Genomic DNA, 20,695 nt, shown 5'->3' on the forward strand with positions numbered 1-20,695 from the left:
AGCCAATGAGATTATACTTCTCCCTGTGAGTCCTAGCAGGTGTCTACATCATAGCATTTGGGATACTTACAAGGTGGAACTGTGAATCTTACTGATTATCACTCTTTCTCAAGCCGAATCTCCTCCATTTTTTGCCTGCTTCTAGTCATTCTTCTACTTCCTCACAAAATGTTTTTGTATTTTATTCAGCATTTTGTTTTACTGTTTGTGGAACAATTTGTTCAATGAAATCTATGCCACCATAATCAGAACTGAAATTTTTGTTATTTTTAATAACATAATAATTACTTTTCAGTTCATTACTCGTCTACCTTATTGACATTCCTTTTTTTCTTTTCTTTTCTTTTCTTTTCTTTCTTTTTTTGTATTAGGGATTGAATTTACAACCTCGCACTTGCCAGCTGGGCACTTACACTGCTGAGCTAAATCCCTGGCCCCGTTTTCTTTTTGTATAGTTCAACTGGATTTGTATTTCTAATTCATATATGTGTACATATACTTACAGAATATCAATTAGCTGATATATATATGTATATATGGATACATATATCCAGCTGACTAAATAGATATATTTAATTACTTTTAGCTTTTTAAAATAATTTTCTAGGAACTTACTTTTTAAACTTACTGTTACTTTGCATTGATTTGCCCATATTGCACATGTATTACTATTACTGGAGCTCTGTAAATGGGTATCATACCATTGTGTGACTGTACCAGTTTATTTATCCCCCCTTATGTTGATGGACACTTGGAATTGTTTCTATATTTTTGTTCTTGTAAATATTTCCTCTGTGAACACTTGCATTTTACTGTGGGCTATATACTTTGGAGGAAATATTAATGTATTGAAAATGAATGGGATACTTAATTTTGTTTGGTAATATCACACTGTCAAAGTGATTAAAACACTTTATAACTCCATTACTGTTCTATAAGGGATCATGTGAATCGATATCCAGTATGTCCTTTGATAGTATTTTTTTTCTGACTAAATGTAAAAAAGTATTACAATATTTTGAATTCTCTCATTATTAGTGATAATAAGCACCTCTTCATATTAATTTGCAAACTCCACCAGGCTCTGGACCCCTTTATCATAGACCCCTTTTCTACCTTAAACATATACCACCTTTGTCATGTTACACATTTTTCTTACTTATGTTTTCCACTTACGGTTACATGTACATTGCTACATGATGAATGTAGAGACTGACAATGTGTTATTCAGCTTTCCACTTGCTAGGTAAATTGCCTTCCACATACAATTTAAGGGAAGGAAGGTTTACTTTGGTTCATGTTTCAGAGGGTTCAGTCCGTGGTCAGCTGGTTCCAAGGCAGAAGTATCATTGTGGAGGAGAGCTGCTCACTTCATGGAATCCAGGAAGCACAGTAGGGGAATAATGTTAAAGAGGAAGGGGACAGGAAATAGTTATAGTACCCAAAGTCATACTCCCACTAACAACCAAGGCACACCTAGAAGTATGCTTTATAGTTGGTGCTTTACTGTTCCCTTGGGTGGCTCTAAAGCCAATCAAGTTGATAACCCTGCTTAACTGTCACAGTCAGTGAGCATTTATAATTATAGTACTCATAGTAATTGAAATATTAAAGTATTAGTGTCTAGTGAATTGGAAGTTTTTCAAGAATCTCGTTCTTCAGCATTCTCATGGCATGGTCTAGGTTACTTCATACGTCCATGACATAGTGTTTGACAAGCTCACTGACCTGAACATAGGCAAACAGGTTAATTACCTTTATACTTGAAAAGGTGTTTATGTTCTACATAAAATACAACTGCTAACAAAGAGGAGTATTTGGTTTTCTAATTTAGTGAGGTAATGTGTTTTTCTAATGTGGGCATTTCTTTGTTTTATTGATATTCCTATGTTTATATATACATTATATATAAACTATATATATATACTATATATATATATATATATATATATATATATATAAACACGTGTGTGTTGCTACTTTTAAAGTGAAAAGGAAAGTAAGCCACTGAATTATGTGAAATTTAGTGATTGCACACATCTAAATAATCCTTTATGCTTTCAGTTCTCATGTTTGCAATCTGCAGTGCAGTTATTAAATTTATGTCCTTCTTTGGACTATGAACTATCTGAAGGTGCAAGTCAGATTTTTACAACTACCTGGGTTCATAATCTGACTTGTTGACCACTTGGTTTGTGGCTGTTAATACATACCTTGCACATTTTATACTTTATTATTTCCACATAAATGATAGTGATATTTTTTACCTTCTAAAGTTCTACAAAATCCTTAGATAAAACTACTCTAAAATCAAACTATAGGCCTCCAAATTTTGAAGTAATTTGCTTATCAAATAAATACCTGCTTGCTGTTATTGTAAGCTAATATTATCAAAAAGGAAATATTTCACAATAATTGCATTTTTTAAGAATAAATCTATAGTAGAAAAAAACAAGAGCTGATACCAGAACTATTACTACTATAAACATGAAAATAGAATGGTGAGATCTGGCTGCTTCGTAACAGAGAGCAAAGGTTTCTTTTAAACAGTGTGTCCTTTACTTGCCAGATAATTAATGTCCCTCAGTACCTGTGAAGTAGTATGGGCTGTATTCAGGCTGGTACCTGAATTGGGTTAATTAATATTGGCAAATAACAGCATCATGGTTTTTTCCCCTGAAGGTGACTAAATTTTTTGCAAGTATAATTTTAAATGTTTTTTTCTAACAGGCAAAATTGTGAGTAGATTGGGACTTGATTTCAGAATAAGTCAACCTATCCTTAAGATAGCATCAGACTAGAAAATCACCATTATAGTGAAAGTCAGAGAGAAGTAGGTTAAAAACTGACTTTTACTCTATTTACTTGTTTCCATGCAAATGTCAAACATCGTCAGCCCTTACTTATAAAATGGAGAGATGAATTTATTTTATCAGGTTGTTGTCATGGTAAAAGACTATGGATAATTTATATAAAGATGTAAGAACTACTGTAGGCACTTAAGACCTGGTAGTTATATTAGTCCCTAAACAATACAACTTACCAACTGTTTTTCTGTATCTGGCATTTTCATTGCAGTATTATTGATAACATAGAGATGATGTAAAATGTACAAGAGGATGTGGGTAAATTCTGTCAATACTATACCATTTTGTTAAAGACACTTGAGTGTTTGTGGGTTTTGGTATCCAGTCGTGTCCTGTAGTTAACCCCTCACAGATGCCAAAAGACAGCAGTATAATGTTAACCCATTTCCTAGAGAAATCTTACATAGTACACTCTTTATAGAAATTTAATAAAAGCAAAGCAAAAATTAAGAAAGTGGATTTGAGTAGGGCTTACAGGAAGAAAGAAATCTTGTCCTTCAGCATCTCTCATGACCTTGAACAAGTTTCCATAACTGTCCTTGATATCATTCAGGGAGCACCCTAGAGTACAGCATAGAAATCATTCTGTTGGATACTGTTTATGTATTACAGTGCTGGCAGTTGAAACCAAATCTTTGCATGTTAGCCAAACTCTACTGCTGAGCTATACCCCAACCCTTTACAGTACTTGAGTGAAAGAATTGAATTATTTTTTTATTAACTCACACAGGTATTGCATGTGATGTTACAGCACAGTAAGTCACTAGTCATGGCCTATTAAATGATCCCGTTAATTCAGCTCCACTACTACTGAAGTTCTCTTGATAAATATTGAACTTCTAAATGGAGGTATAATTTGAGATTCAGTTAGCAAACCCACTAGTAATATGAAACATTTGAAGCAGGTAATGATTACATCATTTTTTTTTTTTTCAGATCTAGATTGGAATTTGCCTTTGACAAACAAGAAAATGATGAGTGATGCAAGTGATATGTTGGCTGCAGCATTGGAACAGATGGATGGTATTATAGCAGGTAGTCTAAAGGATGGGGGCTGGGCATGGTGGTACACTCCTATAATCCCAGCACTCGGGAGGCTGAGGTAGGCTCACCACAAGTTCGAGATCAGCCCGGGCTACAAAGTGAGCCCAAGGTCAGCCTGAACTGCATAGCGAAACTCTGTCTCAAAAAGACAAAAAGTTTAAAAATTTTTAAAAATAGAGGGTGGGACCATGACATTTACTCTGCTTCCTTGGCTTTTTTATTACTATATTTCTGTTCTTTTCCATTCTTTTTCTTGTTCTCTTTTGTCTTTCTCTAATCCCTTTGCTTTTCCCATGGTTTATCTTTGTTACTTTTCTCCAGTAATTCTCAAATTTTATTTTAAAACATCAGAAATTCTAATTGTGTCCTAAATTTCTGTTCAAGGATAAAAAGATCTTTATGTCATGTGATTCCAGTAGTGTAAGTCATCTATTTACTTTCCAGATTCCTTGCTAAGCTTCCAGTCTCTCATCTCAACTGCCAACCAGATCTCTCCCTTGAAATGTAGCTCAACAGTAGAGCACTTGCCTAGCATGTGCGAGGCCCAGAGTTCCATCCATAGCACTCCAAAAAGGGAAAAAAAACCCAAACTTCTCAGTTTATCATCTTTCCTCAGAAGTTTCTCTAGTGGTCTTTATTCTTAGTTCATTTCATTCCATCTGTAATTTCCTAATCCAACTATTAAAATTATTCTAGACCCTTTTTTCTTTCATGGTTCCTATGAAGTTACTTAAGTTCTTCCAGGATTTGCTTTTCCTTTTCATCTTGTCTAGAATCCATCCTGCCTGTGGTAACGTTACTTCCCTGTGACCAAGTTACACTGCTACTTGATGTTCTTAAGACTCTTGCTTTTCTAAAATACAGCCTTCATCATAGTGCTCTTTTATCAGGAATCTTTAGCAGCACTGTATAGTGGGTACAGAGCAGAGCAGTACCAGCACCTTGGTCTTCTCATTGTGACAGGGACTGACTAGAAGATGAACTTTGTGTCACATTATGTATCTTGTCCCAAGAGAAATCCTTGTGTGTATTCAGGAACTGTTATAGTGTGCAGAGGACTGAGTGCAGGCTAGCCAATGTGGTTGTCACCTGCCCTGTGATCAGGGTCAGGGTTAAACTGAGTTGGGCCCCACCACTCTTAGGTTCTAATGGTCCTGGCTTTGGCTTAGCTTTTCCTGGCCATCGGTATGACCCTGCTCTGTTTGGATGGCCCTGTGACACTGAAGATAGGTGCTTTCTTGTTTTGAAGGTTCTTTTTCTCCAGAGAGAAGTGGTATACAATAGTGTTACGCTTTTAGGTTCTAGAGACCCGACTTCCCTTTTACCTCCTTTGCAAATTATTCATTTCTTGGAGTATCATTTTCAGAGAGTTACTTACAAACTAAACTTGTTTAGAGGAAATGAACTTGAAGGTGAAGAGTTTAACAACTAAATCTAGTAAAGATCAGATTAAATTCTATACACAAAATGTATTTTTGCTCTGGGTAGGATATATTCTTTTTAATGAGTTGAAAAACTGTTACCTAGGCTAAGGATTTAGCTCAGTGACCCAAGCGCCTGTCTTGCCAGTGCAAGGTTATGAGTTCAATCCCTGGTACAAAAAAACCTAAAATACTATTACCTAGAAAAACATTAGATTTACTTTGTCATGAATTCAGACAACATTATTAGAACTAATTTCAGGTTGTTATCAATCATTTAACCTTACTTAGAATTTTAGAAAAGCTGTCATTTAGAGAATTATGTTTCTGGAATAGTACTTGAAAGATGTACATTTTATCTTTTGTACTACATTAGGGTATTTGATTTTTAGTCCTAGCAAATTAAATGAGTTATAAGTGTTATGGTTAGGTAGAACCATAGTTACTCAAATTATTTTTAGTAATTTTATAGCTCAGGTAGGAGGGAGAGGAGGAATTTTAAATACTTGAGGACTTTTTCTAAATACATCTCTTTCCCCAAGCCAGCCTCTGGGCACATGTATTTTTTTTAATTTAAGGTTAAAAAGACACAGAAAAGACAAACAAAAAGCGATACAGACAAACAACAACAAGAAACCAAATACAGTAACAGTATAGGTTTACAAAACAAGATGATAGGAATTTGACAGTGGTTGTAATATTACATATTGTTACCTTCAAGAGGGTTGCTTAGATTAACAGATATAGACATATAAAATTGATCTAAACATATGAGTATTAACTGTTCTTTTCCAATAATACAATTATCAATAGTCAGTTTAGCTATTTTACATATATATATATATATATATACCCACATACATACACAAAAAATTTGTCTTTTTCCTTTTTTCTTCTTTCCTCTCTTCCTTATTCCAATTACTTTCCCTCTTTGAACAGTTTCTTACCTTTATACAGTATTCATTGTAGATTTTGGAACATACATAATTTTTCAGTTTCTTTTTTTTCTTTTAAAGAGATTAAGACAAAATAGGACATAACAGAGCAGATCAAAACAGAACAATGTAAACAAAACAGTAGACAACTCATAATTAACAGTAACTACCAAGATATCTCTTTCTTTGAAATAGTTGGGTATAACTTCATATACAATATAATTTTTCAGTTTCATACACTAGGGAGACAATATGATATTTACACATGTGAATTTGATTTATTTCACCTATGAGTACGGTCTCAAGTCATGTCCATTTACTTATAAAAGTCTTGATGCAATCATTCTTTATAGCTGAAAGTACTCCAGTGTATAAAAACACATCTTTTTTATCTATTTCTTGATTGATGGACACTTGGGCTGTTCACAAGATTTGGCCATTAGAAACTGTGCTGCTGTAGACATGGGTGCACATATTTCAGTGGTATGATGTTTTCAGTTCTTCTGAGAAAATGCCCAGAAGTGAGATAGCTGGGTCAAATGGAATCTCTAATCCTAGCTTTTTGAGGAATCTCCACGCTGATTTCCACAGTGGTTGTACCAATCTTTACTCCCACCAGCAGTGCAGAAGAGTTTCTTTTCCTTCATATCTTCTCCAGCATTTGTGGTTGGTTGATTTCTTGATCTTGGCCATTCTTTCAGGAGTGAGATGGGATAGCAGTGTTGTTTTAATTTGCATTTCCCAAATGATCATTGGCATTGAACATTTTTTCCTGTATTTATTTGCCATTTGTATTCATCTGAGAAGTGTGTATTCATCTCGGATGCCCATTTTTGATTGGGTTCTAGAATTTAGGGGGCTTGGTTTTTTAAAATTCTTTTAAGTTCTAAATAGAAGTCCTTTGTCTGAGAGACAGTTGGGTAAGATATTTTCCCTATTTGTGGGTTTTCTTTTCACTCTGTTGGGGATTTTCTTTGACATGCAAAAACTTTTTAATAAGATGATATCCCAGTTGTTGATTCCCGAGGTGTTTCCCGAGGCACATGGATTTTTAATGCCATCATCAAGTGATCCTTAAATGTACTGCAATAGGACTCCGTAACCTGTCTGGATTTTGATAGTCCTCTGTCTCTCCTTCTTCTGAATTACTCTCCTTGATTTGTATTTTCCTGGGTTCTTATTTGATTCCCAAATGAATGGATTCATAGGTTATGTGAAGCATTCAGCACTGTGTGGAGCATATATCAACAGTGACTGTTGTGGAAGTTTGGCAGATTTGAGTCCAGATCATCTAGTCTCGTGTTAGGAAGGTCAGTGGATTGGCCTGGATGAAAGAGAATTTCTGTCAGACAGTGAATTTACTCAAGCCAAGTGGTCAGGTAGAGAGAAAACCCAACCACTGATATTACCCTGTTGTAGGATCTTTAGACTTAGAAGGCGATATCCTAAATATTATAGTCATTTATATTTAGCTTTAAAACCATATGCATATTTGACAGACCAGAAAATGAAAATCAAAGAAATGACAAGATATACACAGTTGCTTCCAGGATGGGTTATTAGTCAGCTGTAAGAATTTAAGTAGCAGAATGTTTTCTTTTGTAGATAATAGAAAATAGAAATAGTCATGTGACATTTTAAAGCTGATGTTAACAAGAGCATTTGATGCTTGACTTCAAACAATAGTTTACACATTCGTATACAATGCATATATGTAATTCATTGAACTTTAAAGGTTAAATTCTGAATAGTTAACTGAGAGCTGGTCTGCTTTACCTTTAAAGGTATGCAGAATCTCCACTTCAGCTCCTTTTCAGGAAATTTAAAAGCTTTATGGTCTCTCAATTTTGTGTTTTCCAGAAGGCATGGATCTACCTTCTTACCCATCATTTCCTGAGGCCAGCACATCTCACACCACGTCCCACCAGGATCTTGTTCTTTTTATAATACATATTTGGCCTGTTTGTTAGGTTTTAGACCATGGATAATTACTGTCATTATATGGTTTTATTTTTCCATGAAATCACTGTAAATTAGAGAGCTTTACATGATTTAATTATCTTTTCCCTATTCCTTGTTTTCAATATATATAGGACTAAACTGATTTACATCTTGTAGCTATAGTATTTTATCTAACAAAAATCCCACCGCTCTTCAATTTTTTTTTTTTTAATATAGGTTCTAAGGCCCTGGAATATTCCAATGGGATTTTTGATTGTCAGTCTCCCACCTCTCCATTCATGGGAAACTTGCGAGCTCTACACCTTGTAGAAGACCTGCGTGGATTATTAGATATGATGGAAACAGATGAGAAGGAAGGCTTGAGATGCCAGATCCCAGATTCAACAGCAGAGACACTTATTGAATGGCTTCAGAGTCAAATGGTAAATATCTATATATTACATATCTGTGATGTTAATTTTTTGCTGCTTATTCTATAATTTAGAGCATACAATAGTAAAACAAACCAAAAATAAATTATAGTACAATAGGTTTGCTTCTATTTTATTCCTCATGAGATTCTAATTCCTTTTGACTATGAGAATAAATTTTTTAAAGTACTATTGCTGTATATTTTATACGTGCCAACAGATAACCTGAATCTATCTACAGAAATGGATTGGCTTTTAGGTTTTGTCTACCTACTATTGCTTAAAATAATCCTGTAAAGGAAACAACCTTGGGTACAATAAAGGCTTTCTTAGTAATAATGGGAAGTTCACTGGAAGAGACTCAATAGCAATTATAAATACAAAGTGTGCCGAGTGGGCATTTCAAAAAGCAACAGAGGTTTATAGTGGCATGTAAAATAAAGTACCATCTACTGGTATGTGACATTCATTTCAGTTTCAGTGCTTGAATTAGGTTGTGCAGTAGGGCTTTAAGTGGTGTTCTTCTGCAGTGAACAAGATACTGTCTCAAAAATTGATATGGCAAAGCTGTCCTTTCTCTGGGCACAATGATAAATACGATGGCTTTACATGTTTAACACATGAATTTAAAGACAGTCACAGAAACTGATTCAATCGAAGAAGATAGAAATAGTGATTATTTTGTAAATATTTAAAGATACTCAGTTTTCCGCAAGATGCATGAATTGCTATGAGAGTTCATTTTGTTTGTATAACAACTAAGGAAAACCATGATTTTCAGTAGAGATTTAAGCTGCTTGCTCTGGGAACCTCAATAGCACACCTTACATTTTCACATCATGCCCCCAGCTGGTGCCCTCAGCCAGTTTTTTGCCAAGTGTTATGTCCACCCACAATTTGTATTTTCATTTCTGAGTGGAGATATGGTAGTCCTTTTCATGGTAATGTAGTCATCCACACCACCTTAACAGTGAGAGGTACTTAAATCTTATTGTGATACTTTATATTAACTCTATAAGCATTTCCTTCAGAATGTTATGGGTCCAATTTTAAAATTGGTTCATGATCTGAAATTGGTATTTCTTAACATATTCTTTAGCCTATTTCTCTTTCCTGTCTCACTGATTTTTGCTGCATATTTTCCTGATATACAGAAATATAAGAGGAAAGGAATTTACATTGGGTAGGAGAACCTTTACCAAATCTGTATGCAGAAGCCAGCAGTGTAACCATCAAGGTGACCTGTAATTGAACTTCTTCTCACTTGTGCTCAAGACATTCTCATCAACATGTGCTTAATCTGATCCGTTGAAATATTTCTGACAGTGGTACAAAGTGACAGTGACGATGATGCTGTCATCTGAGTGTAAGTTAGGTCATGTCACTTGTCTTTCAGAAACTGGTTGGTGACCTTGTTGGTCCTCAGCATGGCCTCCAGGCCCCTGCCCTTAATGTGCTCTCTGTGTGAAAAGCTCTTTCCCTACCCTCTCTCACATCCTCCTGCTGTTTACTTAGAAGCCATGCTCAACGAGGCCTTCACCACCTCATCTAAAATTATGCATATTTATTCCTTCTTTTGCTTCATTTTTTCTTAGCATTTACCACTTTGTAATATATATGTATCACTTTTGTATTATTTATTTTCTGTCTTTCCAATCAGAATGTAAGCATGGTGAATCAGAATTTTGTCTTTAAATAAAACAAAAACAAAGACAAGTCATTGTATACCTGGTGTCTAGAATAATCCCTAGCATACAGTGGATATTCGATAATTATGTGGGTAGGGCATAGTAAATAATATGTATATTCAAATGAACTGAAGTTACTTGCTTTAAATTTACTTTGTGGATGGATACTGGCTTGTTAGTTTGTTGTTTAGGTGATTGTCAATCATAATATTTGACATTTTGAATCCACAAAATGACAGATACTTTACAGAACCTATGAATATTCAGTTATATTAAAAATAATAACAAAATAGAATAGATGTGGATCTAGAGAGAGGAGTATTTGGTTTCTGTTAAGTTTATTTATACTTACCTAATTTATTTACCTGTTCCACGGTGTTGATCCCAAACCTTCCAAATTAAGTATATTTTCTCAAGCATGCAGACAATGAAAGAATAAAAGGAGAAAAATGGCAAATGGCAAAAACCAAAGCATGAAGAACAACAGAGATAGGTGTTTGGAATAAAGGAACAGAAGTGAAATAAATAATCACTGTGTCCCTACCATGGTAGAATCAAAAGACAGCCTCAGTCAGCATTGAGATCCACTAGGTAGAGGATCTTATGCCTACTGTTTAATGATGTGTGAAGTCTCACTGTGTTCAGGCTGGCCTCAAACTTGCTGTGATCCTCCTGCCCTAGCCTCCTGAGTGCCAGGATTACAGGGGTGCACTGCCATGTGGCAGCTTGTGGTTTATGATCTTAAAATGAAAATGCATACACATTTTAGCTGGAATTCATTGCCTCCCTCCTTTCCTGCTTGTCTCTCTCCCTCCCTTCCATTCTCATGTACTTAGTACCACTGAACTGTGCTTTTAAAAATGATTAAATTTTACATGTGTTTATTGGTACAGTTAAAAATAAAATTAATAGCTGGGCATGGTAGTGCACCTGCATTCACTGCATGGGAAGCTGAGTTTGGATTGCCATGAGTTCAAGGCCTGACAGACCTTGGAAAATGTTTCTTCAAACTTCGGGCCTTGGCAATCTTTGACAAAGGAATCAAACACATTCTCTGGAAGTAGTAAAGAAGAAGTAGTATTTTAGATAAATTATGCTGGAAAAACTGATTTTCCACATGCCAAAGACTGAAACTAGACCCATGTCTATCACCATGCACTAAAATCAGAATGAATCAAAGATACAAATATTAAAACAGAAACACTATATCTGCTAGAAGAGAGAATAGACAGCATTCTTGAAGTCACACAGGAGATAATACAGAGAATCAACTGGGATCTCATCCTATTAAAAACCTTTTGCACATCAAAATAAATCACAGAGTGAAAAGATGACCCACAGTGTAGAAAAAATTTTAGCCATTTGTCCTTGAGACAAAGGATTTATAACGTATAAGGAGGGCCAGGGATTTAGCTCAGTGGCATAAGCACCTGCCTTGCAAGCATGCAGTCGTGAGTTTGATCCTCGGTACAAAAAAAAAAAAAAGGAATTGAAAAAAATCAGACTCCCGCCCAAATTTAAAGACCCAATCTAAAAATGAGCATCTGAGATGAATACATACTTCTCTGATGAAAAAAATAAAGGCAAATAAATGCTCAACATCCTTGATTATTAGAGACAAATTAAAACAACACTGAGATTAAAGAATGGCCAAGATCAAGAAATCAACCAATAACAAATGCTGGCAGGGGTGTGGGAAAGAAGAAACTCTTCTTCACTATTGTGGAAGCGTAGACTGATGGAGCCACTGTGGAAATCATTGTACAGATTCCTCAAAAAACTAAAACTAGAGGTCTCATTTGACCCAGCTGTTCCCCTTCTGGGTTAAAAAGTTGTATCACTATGATACATGTGCACCCATGTTTATAGCAGCACCATTTGTATTAGCTAAATCTTGGAAACAGCCCAAATACCCATCAGTTGAGGAAGGGATAAGGAAGTAGTGGTATTTTTATACAGTGGCGTACTACCATGGTGTAAAGAAGGGTAAACTGGAAACTTATAGGTAAACGGATGTACCTTGAGACCATACTCATAAGTGAAGTAAATCAGACTCATGTGTAAGGGTTGGGGAATTAGCTCAGCATCATAAGTACCTGCCTTGCAAGCAGGTGGTTGTGAGTTCAATCCCCGGTACCGATAAAAAGAAAAAAAAAAAAAGAATGAAACAGACTCACCTGTGTAAACATCGTATTTTCTCTCTGGTGTGACAAACTGAAAGAGTAAATAAGGTCCAAAATGTACAATAGGTATTATAAAATGGAAAGAAATTGTTTGAAACAGGAACGAGAGTGGGGGAAGAAGAAATGGAAAAAAAAAATTTTAAAAAGGTCAACTTTGTAAATAACAGTGGAAAATTTAGCCCACATAAAATGTCAGTAGTGTCTCTATGGAATAGTGTATGAAATAAAACATTCATACTTTATAACTCAAAAAAACACATGAGTTAATGCCGTATCACACTGAGACATCCTAACTAAATTTAAACTACGTCTCCCAGGGAGCTTCTGGTACATTTCTACAAAGAGTATCGGAATCACAGGAAAGCAGGTTGAACACATCAGCAAAATTCTCAATTGAGAGACCAGTGTGGAGCCATAAGTGAGAGATGTATTTTTAATGGAACCCTGGATGACTGGTATTTGTTAAATTGAATGGAAAGAGCTTTCTCTGTTCATTTATGAAAGTGACTTAAGAACCAATAAATGACAAGAACAAAAATTGTTTTTACCTTGTATTACCTTTCCCAAAGTGAGAGCTATTCCTCCTGTTTGTGATTGTCATGATTCTCCCCTCTCCTACGTTTCCTTCCCTACCTCCCCTTCCCTCTTCTCTCTGTCTTTCTTCTGGATCTGTATCCTGCCATGTAGCTGTGTTTCAGCAAGTATTGAGCTGGATGTGGTGACATATACCTATAATTTTAGCACACAGGCTAAGTCAGGAGGATCCCTGGGAATTTGAGGCCAGTGTGTGCTATACAGTGAATTTAAGGCCAGGCCGTACTACTTAGTGAGACCCTATCTCAAAAAAAAAAAAAAAAAAAAAAAAAGGAGGAAAATATATTATGTTTATACACATACATACATACAATGAGATCTGGGTGAACAGTTGAATGAATGTGCTGCTACACCAAGACTGGGGAGTGAAACCGTGGGACCTTCATTTCTTTGTCCTATGTCCACTCAGCTAAGGTGCCTGTAAGGTGCGTGTAAGAGTCTTTCAGGAGACACTGAAGATACCTTTCTTGGCACCCTACATTGTGTGGCTGTAGCTGCACACAGGCGGGGGGCGGGGGATGCTGTAGGCGCTAATTGTACAACTGAACCACCACTGTCTCGGCAGTTGACTTTGGCAGTAGGACATCTATGCACTTTTAAGGGAAGCATTCTAAGGATAGGTCTGAGGAGACCACTTGGTATTTGCAGTTCTCAGAAGCATTTCAATTAAGCATAAATTTTGGAATAGTTAATCTTAGAGGCTGGCCAGCTACTGTGATCTTTCCAAAGAACAGGCTTATTTTTTCCTGTTGGCCGTGTAAAGAAGATGCTTTCCATCTCTTGACAACAAACAGAGATCACTAAAATCCAGAACAAGAACTCTAGTTGTAAACACTATGTCCATTTTGACCTGTGGTGTGGACTTGCAAAGTGCAGGATGTGATAAGGCTTGTTTCAAGTTGCAGTCTCTGAAGGTGTCCTGACCACTTTTCAGTGAACATTAGGTGGTGTCTTTTCTCTTTGATGGGCTTGACTGGGCTTTTTGAGGGGGTGGAAGAAGGCTATGTGAAATACCTCCCCACCTTTTTTTTTTTTTTTTTTTTTTTTGTGAGCAGAGATGATGAGATTATGGAATAAATGAACTTCTTCAAAAGTTGTTCTTATTGCCTGAGGTTCTTCCTCTTTTGAACTGTAACAAAAATTTAGGGAGGAAAAATAGTTGTTTGCAAAACTAATCCAAAGATAGAGATACTGCAGTACACTAAGGGCATTGGCCACTCCCAAGGGATGCTTGAAGGGTGGAGATGTTATGCTGAGATCATTATGTCCATACAGCACAAGGAGTGTCTCAGCCAGCATGCCTTCATTCCATGTCTAGTGAGAAGATATGGGAAGAAAGTACTTATTCTGCCTGGTAGGCTGATTTTTAATTGTTGATACTGTGTTCTGTTTTGGACTCATGTGAAGTGTGACTGTAGTCTTCATGGAGGAAGAATTCAATTCTTACCTCAGTGTCTTTCTTGGACAGTGTCTAGTGAAGAGCAGTCATGTAGCAGGTATTCACATGCAGTGGTAGAGATATAACAGTGGTGACAACAAAAATCACCCTTGTAAATTTCTCTTGGTAGCTAAAGATAATGTATATTTAAAGGAGATTTAGTGCATTGAACCTTGCTTTTTTTTTTAATGGTTAACTGAATTTTAAAAACCACAATTATAGCTGGGCATGCTATTGCATGCCTGTAATCTCAGTACTTGAGGCTGAGGCAGGAGGATTGTCATGAATTTGAGGCACTATATAGTGAGACCCTGTCTCAAATTTTAAAAAAAGTCAGGAGGAAAACTTGTAAGATTGTAGGGCATATTTTTAAACTAGATTTAAAAATAAGTATATTAAGGCTGGACATGGTGGCACATAGTGAAATCCTGGAAGGCTGAGGCAAAAGGATCCCAAGTTCCAGCCCAGCTGGGGCGCTCATTGAATTGGCAAGATACTGCCTCAACATAAAAAATAAAGAAAGGCTTTTCCTCTGTGCATCCAGTGCCAGCAGAGAGAACCAAGATAGCTGCCTCTGCCTGCCAGGTACCACCACCGGAAGGCCCTTTCCTTCGCACACTTGGTACTGGCAGAGAGAACCAGAAGACCCATCTCTGCCTGGATGAGTACTGCCACCAGAAGGCCCTTTCCTCTGCCTGCCAGGCACCACGAGTGAAAGACCCTTTCCTCTGTGTGCCCAATGCAGGCAGAGAGAATCAGAAGATCTTCTCTGCCTTCCGGGCACCGTCACCAGAAGACCCTTTCCTCCATGCACCCAGGGTGGGCAGAGAGAGCCAGGAGATCTGCCTCTGCCTGCCAGGTGCCGCCACCGGAAGGCTCTTTCCTCCACACGCCCAGCACAGGCAGAGAAAACCAGAAGATCTTCCTCTGCCCGCTGGACACCACCACCAGAAAGCCCTTTCTTCCACACGCCCAGCGTGGATCAAAGGAGACAGACAGATCCACCTCTGCCTGCTGTGCGCTGCCACCAAAAGGCCACCATGTCCTACAGGCAGCCAGTGTGAGCAGAAGGAACCAGCAGATCCACCTTCACCTTCAGGGAGCTGTGCCAGGAAGCTCCTTCCTGCAGGCAGCCAGCAGGAGAAGGAACACACAAGCCAGGTAAGCCCTCTGCATCTGAAGGCCACCATTTGAGGCCCTTGGTTCCCTCAGACAACCATCATCCACTAGCAGAATCAGACAGACACACAGGCTGAGAGAAGCAACCCCATTTACATGTACCCTTGATCATCAGCAAAGCCCCAGTGTAGCTGCATACCTGTGGAGAAGCCTGCTCCACACCCTACTACCTTCCTGTAAATCTGGAATTAAAGGAACCCAGGTGCCTGTCCCATCTCCCTGCACTGACTAGGGGCAGCCAACGTGGAAGTGCCTGGGACACCACAAACAGCTTGTTGGGAGGAACCAGGAGAATGTCAAGACTAAGAAGCAAAAGGCAAACTCAGACCTCTAGCCCGCACAGAATAAGTCTGGGAGATAAGATCACGGAAGAAAATAGAAATCGTATACCTGAAATCTCTGAGAGGATAGCAACTGAAGTAAAGAAACAACTTCATGAGATTGTAAAAGCAGTCAAGTCAGAAATGATGTCTCACGTAAAAGAAGAAATCACAAACATACTGAAAGAATTGTTCAGCAGGTCTAAAGAAGACATAGACAATAAAGAGTAGCATAGGAAAATGTTGGAAACCTTGAATGAATATAGAAAGGAATTACATTGCATGAAACAGATTCAAAGAGAGACGCAGGAAATTAAAAATTCAATCAAAAGCTGGTAAAACCACTTGAAAGAGACTGAAGATAGACTTTCAAATCTTGAAGACAAGATTACAGCTAGTGATCATGAAAGGAAAGATCTCTTAAAAATAACACGGAATCAGGAAATAACTCAACAGCTGCAACATGATGCAAAGAAGCATAATTATCACTCTTAAATTCATCATGAATTTAAGGGTCAGCTCGAATGAAATTAAAAGGATATTCACAGAAGTAACAGAAAAAAACTTCCCAAACATGGGACATGGATCTGGCATGCAGCTAAGTGAGGCATATAGGACTCCAGCAAGCCATAACCAAAGTATATCTACACCCAGACATATAATAATCAAGATCCCAGAAATTCAGCACAAGAACAGAATATTAAAATCTGTTAAAGAGACAGATCACCTATAAAGGAAAACCAATCAGAATCACAGCAAACTTGTCCACACAGACCATCAAGTCAAGAATTTGGAATGAAGTGTTTCAAACCCTGAAAGTTGTTTTAACTTCCAACCCAGATTGATCTACCCAGCAAAACTATCTTTCAAAATTGATGGAAAAATAAGATACTTCCATGATAAAGAACAACTGAAGAAATTCATGACTCACAAACCAATCCTACAGAGAGTGTTAAAGAATATTGTAGAGAGAGATAAAAATGCCCGTGAACAGGAACAGCAGCAGAGGAGGATTGTCAAACAAGACAGGCAATTGAATGAAGGGAAAGTGGAGGGCCAACAACAGAAGAATAGCAGAGCAGAGACAAACCAATGTATGCCGGTTGTAACCATTAATGTAGATGGCCTCAGGTGAGCAATAAAAAGAAACACAGGGAGAGTGGATTAAGATACAAGATCCATCAATATATCGTATACAAGAAATACATCTAACTGGAAAAGAAGTTCATAGACTGAAAATCAAAGGAGAAAAAACAATTGTTCCATGTGACAGGAAACCCCCCAAACCCCTAAAAAAGCAAGAGTAACTTGCCCATCAACTGCAGAATGGATAAGAAAGATATGGTGTTTTCATGCAGTGGAAAGCTACACAGCTATAAAGTAAAGTAATCTCAAGGTTCCTGTAGATAAATGGATGTAACTGGAGATCATGTTCATGGAGGAAACAGTTCAAGCACATGAACTCTAGCATAAGAAACAGAAGGAGTTAATGGGATCCAAAAGCAAAATAGTTAATATAAGAGCAAAGGGGAGGAAACACCTGGGAGGGAAAGGTGGAAACTGCTGTCAATTTCTTATTGTCTCATCTTGACTTCTTGCATTTGTTACACAATTTTGTTAGGTTTGGCTTTGTTCTGTCTTGTCTTGTTAGGTTTTATGCTGTCAGATGGTAGGGGCAGCTATTTTGAATATAATGGGATATTTTATGGTAATCATGGTTTCCTATTGCTTCGAAGTCTTAATAATGCTTTCATTCATTGGTTTGATTGGTTTTAGTCTGTTTTGTTTGATTTTATTATGTGTGATGGTATGGACAGCTATTTTGAAGAAAAGAAGACATTATAGCAGCCATAGCTGATTTCCTATCATCTTGTTTTGAAGTCCTACCATGCTTTTGTTCTGTTTTGATTGGTTCTATCTTGTTGTGTTTTATTTGATTTTATTATGTGTGTATAGACAACTGTTTTTGAGGAAAATGAGATATTACAGTAGCCATTGTTTGTTTCCTGTTATTTGGTTTTGAAGTCCTGTAATGCTTTCATTCTTTTGAATGGCTTTATACTATTTTGTTATGTTTGATATTACTGTGTGTGAAGATATGCTCAACTATGTCGAAGAAAAAGACATTATGGTGGCTACTGTTGATGTCCTGTTGTCTTGTGAAGGGTGGGTTGCTTGCATTGTTCTGTTCCATTTTGCTTTGTTCTGTTCTGCTTTGTTTTATTCTTTTTAAAATAAAAAAGTTTTAAAAATGAACTTTTTAGAAATCTAAAAAAATAAAAATAAAAAATAAAGAAAAGGCTAGGACTGTGGCTTAGGCTTCGGGTTCAGTCTCCAGCATGGTAATTAGTCAATCAATCAGTCATTCAGTAAGTCAATCAAGTGGGTGAAATGTATGTGTGTGTGTGTATGTATAGTAATAGTCTGTTTCTTACCATGTGTCATTATGAAAGAACCCAATTTTCTTTTTCTAATGCTAATTCAGATATCATCCTGATTTGGGTATGTACATTCCAAATGACTTGCTGTGTTATAAATATATACAATTGTTGCAAATCACTTTTTATGTGTTGATTTTTTTTGAATTTAGGTTGGAAAACAGAACTTGGGAAAACAAAGCAAAATGAAAGTAGGAGAACAAAGAAGACAGCTGTAGAGTACTAGAAGCAAATAGAACCCAAAATATCAAATGAAAACAATGATTTTAGTAAAAATAACAGATACAGACTCCTACTTACAATGTATTAATAACTAATAAAGTAAAGCAGCAGGTATATGTAGTTTCATCAAGCCAGTCTCTAATTTCACGTGCTGTAATAAAATTTAAGGTGGACTTTTCAGTGGCAGGATGGTAACAGTCATTACATCTTTATAGTCCTGTGTTTATAATACTTGATAATTAAAAGAAAATTGATGTAAAAAGACATCACTTAGATGATGGAGGGTAACGTAGACAGTGCTCCAGTGTTATATATAACCCCTGCTATGTGAATTTAGGAAATTTATATTCTCAGGTGATTTTCCTAGTTCTATATACTTACAAAGAATAAAGCTCTCCCCATTATGCCAGAAAAACCTCACAAACACTGTAAGTTCATTAATCAAGTCAAGATATCAGTGGTGTTACTGAGGTGTGTTTCCCACCCTAATCTTATGTATTCAGTTAGTTGAATGCTGTACTGTTGAAGTCTTCCAAGGTGATTCCAGTTTTTGACTTTGATTTTGACTGAATGAGTCAAATGGAGTTGCAGCTTGCTAAAATATAAAGGGTGATTCTGAAGATATTTTTTGTAGTTTTAAGTAAAACAATTGAGGCTGATCCTTAGTGCTTTGGACTCAAGAGTTTATTGCAGACACATTTTAAATTAATGTGCTCAGGATTTTATAAAATATTGTGAAAGAATTACAAGAAATGTAAGAGGGTTTTGTACTAAGAGAAACCATTAGGAAGTACTAATTTACACAAAACTGCTCTTCAACTATCAGTGGCAAAGTACAATGAAAAACTAAACTGAAATAAAAACACAGAAGGAAGCCACAGAGGGCAAGATGAGTATGGGATGGTATGAGGAGGACATGAGAGTTACTTGTGTAAGATAGAATTAATAGGCAGAGTAGGCTAGGAGAAAGATGTAGTGGTAGACCTTTGTGTAGCTGATGGGAAGGAATTGATGAAAATTTATTATTAAACAAGAAATTGAAAATAAGTAGACATGATAACTATAGGTCTAAAAGAAACAGGAAATCAAGATTACAAAGTAGAGATGAAATGATGAGCTCTTAGTACAGAAAGTAGCACTTTGTGAGACTGGCAGGGAGAAAGGAAGGAAAGATGAAGGTGAAAGAGGCCGTATATAATATTTTACTGTGAAGAAGAAAGTTCATAAGGAATTTACATGAGGTAGTCTTAAGTATTTTCCATTAAAAAGGCTCTGAGACCACCTCCTAAACAGGACTAAGGAGCGAGTAGTCCAAGGATAAACTATGGACTGTGGAACAGATTGTAAAGAAAGCAGAAGTAAAAGTCTTTTCAAGAAGCAAGAAGGGTCAGGAAAAAAGGACTGGGGATGTAGCTCAGTGGGGAACACATTCTTGCATGTGGCAGGCCCTGGGTTCAGTCCCAACATCTCAGGAAGGAGAGAGAGAGGAAAAAGATGAAAGGAAGAGAAAAATTTTGGTCAGGCACTGTGGTGCATTCCTGTAGTCCCAGCTTCTTAGGAGGTTGAGGTGAGAGGACCACTTGAGCCCAGCAGTCAGGGCCACTCTGGGCAGCACAGCAACATCTTGTCTCTTAAAACTTGTCTGTAGCAGGTAAAGCTGGGAGGCGGAACCAAGGGGCTCTATCCTGAGGTCACCTTTCCCCGCCGTAATGAAATGCATGCTTAGAAGATGCTTGGGTGGGACTTTAAAATCAGATTCCTGTTAATGTTCGTAATAAAATGAAGAATTTAAAACTCTACAATTCCCATCTTAGCACTCTCTTAGACTGAAAACATGTATTATATATCCTGGTTGTTTTCCAAAAAACTGTTCTCCAGAAGTTACTTAAATTACATTTCATGATACTCTCCAGGGATGGAAGTCATTTAAAACTACTCTATCAGACTCTTAGAATTTAATTCTTATAATTTGATTCTAGAAGCTGGGGATATAG

At 36.9% G+C, this 20,695-nt stretch overlaps 1 protein-coding gene across 11 annotated transcripts in view; it reads left to right on the top strand.

Moving 5' to 3' along the window:
• The window catches only part of Ppfibp1 (PPFIA binding protein 1), a 206,126-nt gene that overhangs the window by 130,837 nt on the left and 54,594 nt on the right, over window positions 1–20,695 (top strand). For all 11 annotated transcript variants that reach the window (XM_063254464.1, XM_013149341.2, XM_013149346.2 and 8 more), the window contains 2 exons: window positions 3,804–3,902; window positions 8,446–8,651. In XM_063254464.1, coding sequence (XP_063110534.1) covers window positions 3,839–3,902; window positions 8,446–8,651 — 270 coding nt within the window. In that variant the 5' untranslated portion in view covers window positions 3,804–3,838. The remainder of the gene's footprint in view (window positions 1–3,803; window positions 3,903–8,445; window positions 8,652–20,695) is intronic.

This window comes from Cavia porcellus, unplaced genomic scaffold, assembly GCF_034190915.1.
Source record: "Cavia porcellus strain 051 isolate PalLab524CR breed Dunkin Hartley unplaced genomic scaffold, mCavPor4.1 scaffold_8, whole genome shotgun sequence".
Lineage (NCBI taxonomy): Eukaryota > Metazoa > Chordata > Mammalia > Rodentia > Caviidae > Cavia > Cavia porcellus.